The following is an 11,423-nucleotide window of genomic DNA, read 5'->3' on the forward strand; positions in this document are numbered from 1 at the left end:
TATTATAACAATAAACATTGATCTGTGTCTTCGTTTTTTCTTTCCCATAGTTTCAGCATTTGATTGACTGTAAGAATGCAGCAATCATTGTCTGGAACGTAGATCGAGTGCTGTCTCAAGCTATAGCCTACCGACCTTGACCTCAAGTCGGACGGTAGGACAACAATTCAGATAACACATTTACATATACAAGAGCACGAATAATATTTCCAGAGGCAGTTTTAACGTAAATAAGACGCTTGTCAATATGTATCCTGAAGCTGCTAAAGTTGTCTCACAATACCGCGTAACTAACAAAATGTAGTGAACGGCGGAGTTCCAGTACCGCGTAAGTGACATGGCCAAATGTCTACGGCCATGATCATCCATTTTCACTTAGTTACTAATTAGTTAAGCTATTTCATAGCCATACACCACTTTTAAAGACTACTGAGTTATTTTTGTGGTTTTTATTCGGTTTTTTCCTTCTCCTGTAAAATTTACATTTTGTCAGTTACGCGGTATTGGTTCTTAAGCGACGATATTCTAGAGCGAAGTTAAAAAGTAAAGGTGATAGTGCATCTCCTTGCTTCAGCCCTCAGTGAATTGGAAAAGCATCAGATAGAAACTGGCCTATACGAACTCTGCAAATTGTTTAATATACACCGTATTTAAACAAATAATACCGCATACAAATAAAGAGGTGAATAATATATGTGTACAATACAGATATATGTTCAAACACTGTGTGAACATATTTTATGCAATGGAAGATAGGTCTATTTCTAAAATTACTGTAGCGATAATAAAAGTGTGAATACCGGAGGGACATTAGACCAATGTGGGATGTAGAAAGCTATGTATTACTCTACCAAGACGAGTGGAGCCGCGGGCGTAATGTGAACTATCGCGATGCGGTATTACGAACGCAAGAGATTTTAAAATATACTTCAAGGAGACCTTCAAACGGTAATATCATTCACTACATAATAAAGGAACGGAAATTACGCGAAACACTTAAAACGTGTCATCTTTGAAACAATATTTTTATAGTTAAAACGAATTTTTGGTCCTCTATTTCGAGTCAATTACTATACACGTATAAAACTGTCTTATAAAAGAGTTTAAGTACAGTATCTGACTCTAAAAATGCCTCAAGCTTAACTCCTCCAGTGCTTTTTAATTGGTTATTTAACAACGCAAAGCCACTGGGGTAGCTCGGGTGGTAGGTGCATTTGCCTGCTTACCTGAAGCTGCGATTGGGCATACGTTCGATACCCTCTGGAGCTGATTACCTAAGTGAGTTTTTCCCGAACTTTTCCCCAATTGTAGGACGAATACCAGGTAATATTATGACGAATGCTCGGCCTCATTTCGCTAAACACATATTGTTATCACCAATTCCATCGTCGCTAAATAACCTAATCAGTCACATAGCTTCCTTAAACAACTAAATAAAATAATAAATACCGCCGTTATCAAGCATTTGTGACCAATTTAGGAATAAGCATTATATAACGAGGCCACATTCTTGAAAACAGCACGCATCTCTTATAATCCCATCCTTACAGTCAAATAATAAACTCAACATTTCGCACAAGATTTCACCATTTATGAATATTCATTTCTCTTAATTAATAGTTTTGGAAAGAAAATTAATTTAAACATGGACGTAATCCCTAACATGCAGCAGCGTAGAGTACCTTCATACTGCGGTAAAACGAAATTTTTAATGATCTAAAATACATGGACGTTTCAGTACAATTACAACGTGCATTTTTACTGTTCTGCATCACAGACGTTCTTTGTGTTCATCTTAAGTAGAAAGTATTAGAAATGCCAGGTGCAAGAGCGTACATCGCAGTATATAAGCCACTCATTGCGACACAGCTGGCAGAAGCATCTCTGTGCCTCATCTACTCACACACACGGCGACATGAAGCTTCTCGTAAGTACAAACGCTCTGATATTCAGGAGTGAACTTATTTAGTATTAAAAAGAAAATTCGTAAAACAATGTTCTAAATTACTTATAAAATAAAAGTAAACTTAAAATATGATAAGTGAATTCAAATGAAAATTTCAATATCCATTAATATTAAAATATTTCAGCTTGCATTTTAGGATTCCAACAACCGTGAAATAATTCTGGGTATGGAAGCTTATATTACGGAATTATGAAGCCGCGATAAAAGAGTGATTTCGTTTAACACAAAACTTTTTGGAGCATTATGATAAAATAGTTTTAAATATTTAGTCTTGTAAGCGATGTTAAAGAATATTTAAATTCCTTAAATAACATGTACTAATGTTACACTTAACAATAAACAGTTCAGATGTAAGAATTTATTGTGTTTGAAAGTAATTCGGAAATGGAAGATTATACAATCTAATACGAATTGATAATTTTCTATTTTATATTCTACAGTTGTTAAAATATACACCCTAATTTAGAAGTAAATTTTTAGGTGTTGAATATATGCTGAAACTTTACATCTCCAACGATTTGGAACTACACACAGGTTTCATGTTCAGGGCAAACTGTTACAACCTGAAGGGTTACTGTCTCTAATTTGCTCAAGTCACTTGCAGTATTCTAGCATAGGCTAGGTAACTCTCCAGGTCTACGAATTTGCCATGAAGTTTGAACCTGTATCTAGTTCCGAAACGTTGGAGATAAGTTCCAGAATACGGTGGAATACCTAAACGTCTGCTTCAGAACATAATCATCGTGAAAGCCTAACACCTCATACATTTTAATTGTCTCTAGAAATCTATTGTCCTCGTGGTAGCGGCGTCCTTAGTTCTGGCAGATGACCAGAAGGAGGACAAGAAGACAGAAAAGAGAGGACTCCACGACCTGGGGTACGGAGGCGGAGATTTCGGACACGGAGGTGGACTATCCTTGGGAGGTCACGAAGGTGGTCTGTCGCTGGGAGGTCATGAAGGAGGCCATGACAGTGGTCTGTCACTGGGAGGTCACGGAGGAGGTCTGTCATCTGGTGGTCATGGAGGTGGTCTGTCATCGGGTGGTCACGGAGGCCTGTCACTAGGAGGACACGGTGGGGACCTGTCACTGGGAGGCCATGAAGACATCAGCTTTGAAGGAGGTCACTCTTTCGGAGGTGGCAGTTTTGGAGGTAGTGAATCTCAACACGAATCTCACGTCAAAGCCACCATCATCACCAAGAAAGTTGAAGTTCCCGTCCCTCAACCTTACAAAGTCGAAGTTGAAAAGAAAGTTCCATACACTGTCAAAGTACCTTATACAGTAACTGTAAAGAAACCCTACCCTGTTCCCGTACCAAAACCCTACCCTGTGTATGTAGAGAAAAAAGTTCCTTACACTGTGGAGAAGAAAGTTCCTTACCCAGTGAAGGTTCCTGTGAAGGTCCCTTACCCTGTTCCTCATACAGTTCATGTACCGAAGCCCTACCCAGTTAAGGTTCTCGTACCCCAACCTTATGAAGTGAAGGTGCCAATTGTGGTGGAGAAGAAAGTGCCTGTGTTCATCAAGAGTCATAAAGGATATCATTAGGTTTCGTGGAAGAGACTGGGCGAGTGGGTTTTGTGAGAATACAGTTGTATAAAATTGTTAATATTTTTCTTGTTATTCATGTAAAGATATTAGATATAATAAATAATAAATATCAACTAATCAAATTGATTGGTATACAAGTCTACAATATTTTGTTCGAAATGTTCTGAAATACGCATGATAAAGTAAATTCATGGAGTTTAGATTACAAATTTAGTTGATCATGTTAATTTCTTAAGTTGTGTACTATTGACGACACTTTTAAGATTAGCGACCGTTAAGAACTGAATAATAAAGGGAGAATCGAAAGAAGGTTTTGAGTTATACCCAACTCCACCGAAAGTAAATTCAACAGAACTTCAGACTTAGCTGTAAAATTTTTTGTATGTTTTCATCATGTGGATATTTCTTTGATTTAGTAAAATCCTAACAAAAGTAAATGAAATTATTTTCTCAAATAAGTTGAAGTAAATATTAAATGCACATCAAACAACCTACAGAAAACCATTCAATAAAATAGTTATACACATGCATGTATTTATGTAGCGTCTGTGGCTGCAGCTAGCTCATTCGGCCGGGTTCCATCTTCGATCAGATACAATTTGTAGCAGACAAAAATTTTGCAGACAGTTTTTCTCGAGGTATTCTCGTTTCCCTCTTTCATTCCCCCCAACACTCTCCACTTCCCCCCCCTCATTTCATCGATCATCTATAATATTTAAAAAAAGGCTGTGGGGATGTCTGCGTATAGTATGTATTTCCTAAGCTGATCTATGTTCTAAGGCAGGGCCGGGAAACTGAAAGCTCTGTGAAGCAGCAGAGTACAGATCTTGCTCATGAAATATTACCACCAGCTCTCCAATACAAAACAGCAGTGCAGAGACGAAATATAAATTACAGATACCTATCGCTCATAGATATAAGAGCAACAATATTCACTCTGTCAACAATTAACAGACTTAAATAGGATTAAAATATACATATTTCCAATAATTATAACACTCGTGTTTGCAAAAATAAACTTACACAATCATTAGTACATTTAACTTTTAAAAAAAGTAGATAAGTAGTATGAATATCATAATGATGTTCAACTATATTCATGGACACACGATTTACTTTTTATATAAGTACCATCAGGCTTTCTCCTGGTGACATACAGTAATTCATCACTATGCAACAAAATAGAAAACACTACGAATATTTTACTCGTAAAAACTTTAAATTATGATTTATTTAACGACGCTCAAAACTGCAGAGGCTATATCAGCGTTGCTGGTGTGCCTGAATTTTGTCCCGCAGGAGTTCTCTTACATGTCAATAAATCTACTGACATGAATCTGTCGCAATTAAACACACTTAAATACCATCGACCTGGGCCGGGATCGAACCCGCAACCTCGAGCATAAAAGGCCAGCGCTATACCGACAACGCTACCGAGGCCGACTATTCGTGAACATCCGTGGTAATTGGTACTATCTTATTTAACGACGCTTTTCAACACCTGGTTATGTAGCATCAAAATTCAACTTTGGGTGACAATTCAACATTAATTTTACCGAAAGAAACCTATTGTACCTCGAGGGTTCTTTAACATGCCGCAAATCACATTATTTCCATCAAAAGTTCATTATTATTATTATTATTATTATTATTATTATTATTATTTTAGTTTTTCATTTTCATTAAGATAAGGTGACAACGCTAAAATTAATTCAATTTCTCTTTAGGTAAAATATATTTAATTTGTTTCGCACCTCCTAAGAATATGCGAAACATCGCCTCGCAGTAAATAGTGTCGTAATTTGAAAATTGTGATTCGTAAAGATATGCTCTTTCCTAGTAAAACACTGCTGTAAAATATTTTAATAAATAGGTACGAAAGCCTTTAAAACATTCACTATTTTATTACTTTAATTTCATACCTACAACTAGCAAAACAGCGTTGTAAATAATTTACGAAAATAGTATGTCATTTTCGACATACGACAGTATTTTACTGGGAGTGCGAAATGTACGTTTCATCCAAATATTTACAATTATGTACTAAATAGTATGGCAAATGTATGTTGGCATCCTAAAAATATGCTGTCTCCATATTTTTCATACTTATTGACTTCAATGTCACTTCTTTCATATTCCATCGGTTTCTCAGATCTTCACTTCGGAGATGGTCTCTCAGTGTGATGCCTGATGTTAATCGTGTAAATCTCTCTTCCGAGGAGTTAATTCTGCTTTTATCATTTTCGCGCAGTAACCAACATTCCATTAAAAATTCCATAAAACAGTGGCCATAAAATAGAGCTGGTTTCGTTATTATCTTATAGAATTTCAGTTGGATTTCCTTTCTCATTTGTTTTCTAAAATTCCTTCGTAATATCTCAGTCTGTTCTATTTGATCAAATTTTTCTGGACATTAATTTGATAATTAAATAATGAGATATGACTTCCTATACAAATAAAAGCAGTAATTTGTTGTATCACTTTATTGTTCAAGACAATTAAAAATATATGAAACATTTGGTACATTTGCGAGATTTCTAGTCTCTTTTCTTTTCAAGAAGTTTTTTTTTTCAATATCTGGCACGATGAATCTCTTCATGTTCAAAGTGCTACCGTAGTGCAGTCAAATGTATGAATTCATATCTGACAACGTGACAGAGCCAACACCGGATTGACGCTCACTAGAGTCTATACCGCTCACTGCTCTTATTTGCTCCAGTTACCCGACCGTGTTCAAAGGGCTTGGGGATTCGGAATGTGGGTTCGTGATCTTCAGTAATCGATGGAACCTTACCTGGAGGGCCCAAGAAGAATGTTCCGCCTGTCAGCGTCGGATTCACGAATGCCACCTGGGTCATCCTTCGGACAATCACCGCAAATAGGGAGTACAATGAGTCTAAATGGCGAAAGTGCAGGATGTATCCCGTATCCAGCCCTCGTGAAATCAATCAATGAATTAATCAGTCAATGTATTCCTCTATGGTTGCATGTGTATATGCTTAACCATGATTTTATCTATTGAACATTTCTAAAACACATTAATTATAATTTCTTTCGAACATAGTAAAGCAGCAATTTCATAGGTATTTGCCTAATATTATTCTTACAATTTTGTTCACTACGTTATTTGTTCTGATCCACTAAATACACATAACACATCCACGAGATCCGTCAGTTAACATTTAGCCTTCGCCGTACTTTTTGCTTGAAAGTAACATAGGCTATACTCTTTATAACTAACTTTCTAGAATAGTAGAGGTCCTGAATATAGTTTCATCCCGAAAAGTACTGAATTTGGGTATTGGTGTAGGCTTCCGCGTCCGGTGCCAATGGGTTGTTGGTGTCCGGGTTTCTACCGCGTCTTCTCGGATACCAAAAACGCAGTCAACTTTGGGTTCCAGCGTTGTTTAACTGCGGTACACATACGTCAATGATGTCAAAGCAAGCGCATTTTTCTGACCTTGACGTCGTGCGCGGGCAGAAAGCGCTAAGTATGGAAAGAGGAAGGGTTATGTATATGAATAAGCAACCTGTTGGATTAAGAAAACAGTGTTGCACAAACTTCAAACGGAACGTGAAATTTTATGTCGTTATTTTTATATGGCTCCTTTCTGTTTAACATTATCTACAGAAGTACTAACACTGATTTCTTAATATTGCGCATGTTTTAGATCTTAATAACATAATAGAGAGTTAAGAAGGAATAGTCACTTAAATTCCATAGTAGTATAATATTATACTGTATTAAGTGAGTGAAACACATCATTCATAAAGAAAGTGATATTCCAAAGAAAGAGATTGAGTATCACATGATAAGTTGGAATTTATATTGATGGTATCTTTAGCCTTACAAAAGTAATCAATAAACTAATCAAAACAATATTACAGTACAAAGCAAAGTTACCTAGGTACTGTATATGTTTTAAGTGTAACTAATATTACATAACAAAACTCTTATCGCATTATGCTTTTAAGGTGATATTTGTGAGCAACTTTCTATCATCAGAATATTAAATTATTTTCTCGAAATCTGCTGAAGGTATAGAGCTGACATTTTTACTACGCATGGACACGTATCTTTTGCTTATGATGTAACAGTAATTGCTTTGTTAATTCATTTCCTTACAAACAATTTCCATGCAATATTTTCAAAATTTTCAATACTATCTTCAGTAATACGTATTTACGGTATAGGAGATCTATTTCAAGAAAGATTACTAATATTTCTAAACAGAATATATCTGACTGCCACTTTACCGGAAGAATGGAAAAATAGTGTAATTATTCCCATATATAAAACAGGAGATAAACAGAATGTTGAAAACTATAGAGGGATTAGTATCCTCAACACATGTTATAAGATATTTAGTAGGATTTTAAATGAAAAATTAAAAAAACATGCTGAAACTTTCCTTCTGGAGTGTCAAAATGGCTTTAGAAAAGGCAGATCATGTGTAGATCCATTATTTAGTATCAAACTATTGTTGGAAAAAAGAAGAGAATTTAATTTAGAAACCCATATAGCTTTTATTGATTTTGTGAAAGCTTTTGATAAAGTCCGAAGAGACCTTTTATTCGACATATTACAAGAAAAAAATATTCCAAATTTGCTATTCCAAAATATAATAGAAATCTACACAGACAGCAAAATAAGTGTCAAAATAAATAACTGTATATCCGAAAGAAAATTAGTTAATAATGGAGTTCGACAAGGTTGTCCACTATCACCAACTTTATTTAATATTTATATAAATGAAATTATTTTAAAATGGAACCAAATCTACACATCAGGAATCAAAATAACCAGTGCTCTAACATTAAATACCTTACTCTATGCCGATGATCAAGTCATAATTTCCAATTCAGAGGATAATTTACAAAGAGGATTGTATACATTAAATAAAATATTAAAAGATTTTGGGATGGAAATTTCAGCACAAAAATCAAAAGTAATGGCATTTTTAGGACAAGACCCAGTGAGAAGTAAGATAATACACAATAACCAATGCCTCGAACAAGTGCAAAATTTCAATTATCTGGGTTGTGAAATATCTTATCAAAACGAAAACGATGTGAACAAGAAAATTACCAAATTTACACAAATTCTAGGAATAATAAACAATACATTAAAAGCTAAATTAGTACAAAAATCTACAAGAATAAAAATATATAATACACTAGCATTACCCACCCTTCTATACGGAAGCGAGATTTGGACATTAAAGAAAAAAGACATGGACAGAATCAAAGCAACGGAAATTAAATTTTTCAGGAGGACAGCAGGATATACTCTTTTAGACCGAAAAAGGAATGAAGAAATTTTAGAACAATTAGAAGTAGAGTCAGTAGAAGAAAAAATCAGCAGATACAAATTCAATTGGCTAGATCATGTAAGAAGAATGGAAAATTCAAGAATCCCAAAAATTATAATGCAATATAAACCTAGAGGACATCGTCGACCAGGAAGACCGTTAAGAAGACTGCTAGATGGGACCGAAACAGGTCTACAGAGGCCTAATTCGTGAAGGATGATGATGATGATGATGATGATGATGATGATAGATTTACGAAAACATTCTGTAAGGCTACTAAATAAATAGGCCTATACCTGAAAATTTCACTTTTCTATACGAAAAGTTGAGAAAATATCTCTTTTGAATAAAAAAAATCAAACTTGTGAAAAATGAGCACTAAAATTAAAACTTACATTCTTATAATGCACTTATACTTCTCAGGCAAATCCAAAAGTTAACATGGATATAGTTTTAATACGTTCTCTTCCCTTTATCTATTGAATCAGTGCTGGCCATCCCTGAATATAGCTCGACCAAGCGGCATATACCACCTGTTTCGTCTGTCTCTTTCCTTTCCGCTGTAAAGCGCTCAGGCTTTCCTTCGCTCTAAAACGCGCGCTTGCTCCTGTGGGCATCAATTGACATGCCTGACATACGTTATAGCCTGTTTCTAATTCAAATGGTTTATGGCAAAATTTAGTAGGCACATTCTCATATACATTCTCAACGCTTCTTTATCGAAGAGTGTCAGAAGAAATACTGCCCATTTTTTGTTCATGGCCCTTGCTTCACGGAAACTTATCTCTGACCATTCAGTTTCACGCATATCTCTTGCTTCTCTTGTCGTACATTTTTCACGCATGTCCCTTGCTTCGCGGACACTTGTGAACTTGTCTCTGATCGCTGATCGTTCATTTTACACTCATATCCCTTGCTTTGAGGACACATGTTTCTGATTGTTCATTTTTCATGCATGTCCCTTTCTTCGCGGACACTTTTCTCTGATCGTTCATTTTTCACACATGTTCGTTGTTTCGCGGACACTAAACTTGTTCATTTTTTTCAACATGTCCATTGGCTCGCGGACATTTGTCTCTGATAGTTCAATTTTCAAGATGTCCACTGTTTCGCAGATACTTGTGTATGACTATTCATTTTCTCCGGATGTTCATTGGTTCGCGGACTCTTGCCTCTGATCATTTTTCACCCGTGTCCATTGCTTCGCAGACAATTGTCCCTAGCCTTTTTTTACACGCATGTTCCTTGGTTTCTGGTCACTTGTCTCCAACCGTTCATTTTTCGTCCATGTCGCGGATACTTGTTCCTGACCGTTTATTTCTTGCCACTCTCAAAAAAGCTGAAAGTTAGAATTTAAAAAACAGTTATATTACCGATTGTTCTGTATGGTTGTAAAACTTAGACCCTTACTTTGAGAGAGGAACAGAGGTTAAGGATATTAGAGAATAAGGTGCTTATGAAATGATTTGGGGCTAAAAAGGATGAAGTGACAGAAGAATGGAGAAAGTTACACAACGCAGAACTGCGTTAGGAACATTAAATCCAGACGTTTGAGATGGGCAGGGCATGTAGCACGTATGGGCGAATCCAGAAGTGCATACACAGTGTTAGTTAGGAGGCCGGAGAGAAAAATAGCTTTAGATAGCCCGAGACGTACATGCGAGGATAGTATTAAAAAGGATTTGAGGGAGGTGAGATATGGTGGTAGAGACTGGATTAATCTTTCTCATGATAGGAACCGATGGCGGGCTTATGTGAGGGCGGCAATGAACCTTGGGCTTCTCTAAAAGTCATAAGAAAGAAAGTAATGTGCCTAGCTTCACGGACACTTGCCTATGAACGTTTATTTTTCACCCACACCCCTGTTTCGCGGACAGCTGAATCTTGCAGTTTATTTTTAGTCCACGTCCCTTGCTTCATGAACACTCTTCTTCCTGACCGTTTATTTTTGCCAATATCTCTTGCTTCGCGAACTCTTATCTCTGATCATATAATTTTCACCCATTTCTCTTCTCTCGCTTGCATCTCACCGTTTATTTCTCCTCCATGTCTCTTGCTTCGTGGACACTGTCTCTGACCGAACATTTTCGTCCATGCCCTAGCTTGCGAAAATTTATCTGTCTTCTTTGAAACAGGGAAGTTCTGTATGCACGAATCAAAGAACCTGAAAACCCAGTTTTAGCTTCGTTACGAAAAGATTAAAGATTTATTTCTAGGTTTACAGGATCTTTAAAACTAGCAGAAAGGAAAGGAAATTGATTATGTAACAGTAATATATGTAATGGTGTTATTTTCATTGAAATGCTTATAACTAATGTAACTTGGTTTTAAGCCAATGTTTCGCTTAACAAAATACCAAACATTTAAGTATGAACTATAAATTAAGCCTTCATTTTTAACTCATATTACGCAATTACTTTTGTATAGTGTGTCCATAAACAATGCAAATGATCAGCAGGAATAGAAATTAAACCAAGAGAATAGTCTACTCTGCACCATAAAACAATTTTTCTGCATATACACAATAGAAAGCATAGGAATGTTACACGGAAGTCTGCACAGTGCACTATATATACTGATCATTGAATCTTA

At 35.9% G+C, this 11,423-nt stretch overlaps 1 protein-coding gene across 1 annotated transcript; it reads left to right on the top strand.

The window, feature by feature from the left end:
* Positions 1-1,866: 1,866 nt before the first annotated feature.
* On the top strand, positions 1,867-3,593 carry LOC138697882 (uncharacterized). The gene is made up of 2 exons (XM_069823467.1): positions 1,867-1,927; positions 2,749-3,593. Exons 1-2 carry the CDS (start codon positions 1,916-1,918, stop codon positions 3,514-3,516), a joined length of 780 nt encoding a protein of 259 aa, XP_069679568.1. The 5' UTR covers positions 1,867-1,915; the 3' UTR covers positions 3,517-3,593.
* Positions 3,594-11,423: the final 7,830 nt, after the last annotated feature.

The sequence above is a fragment of the Periplaneta americana genome, chromosome 4 (assembly GCF_040183065.1).
Source record: "Periplaneta americana isolate PAMFEO1 chromosome 4, P.americana_PAMFEO1_priV1, whole genome shotgun sequence".
In the NCBI taxonomy this organism is placed as follows: Eukaryota; Metazoa; Arthropoda; class Insecta; order Blattodea; family Blattidae; genus Periplaneta; species Periplaneta americana.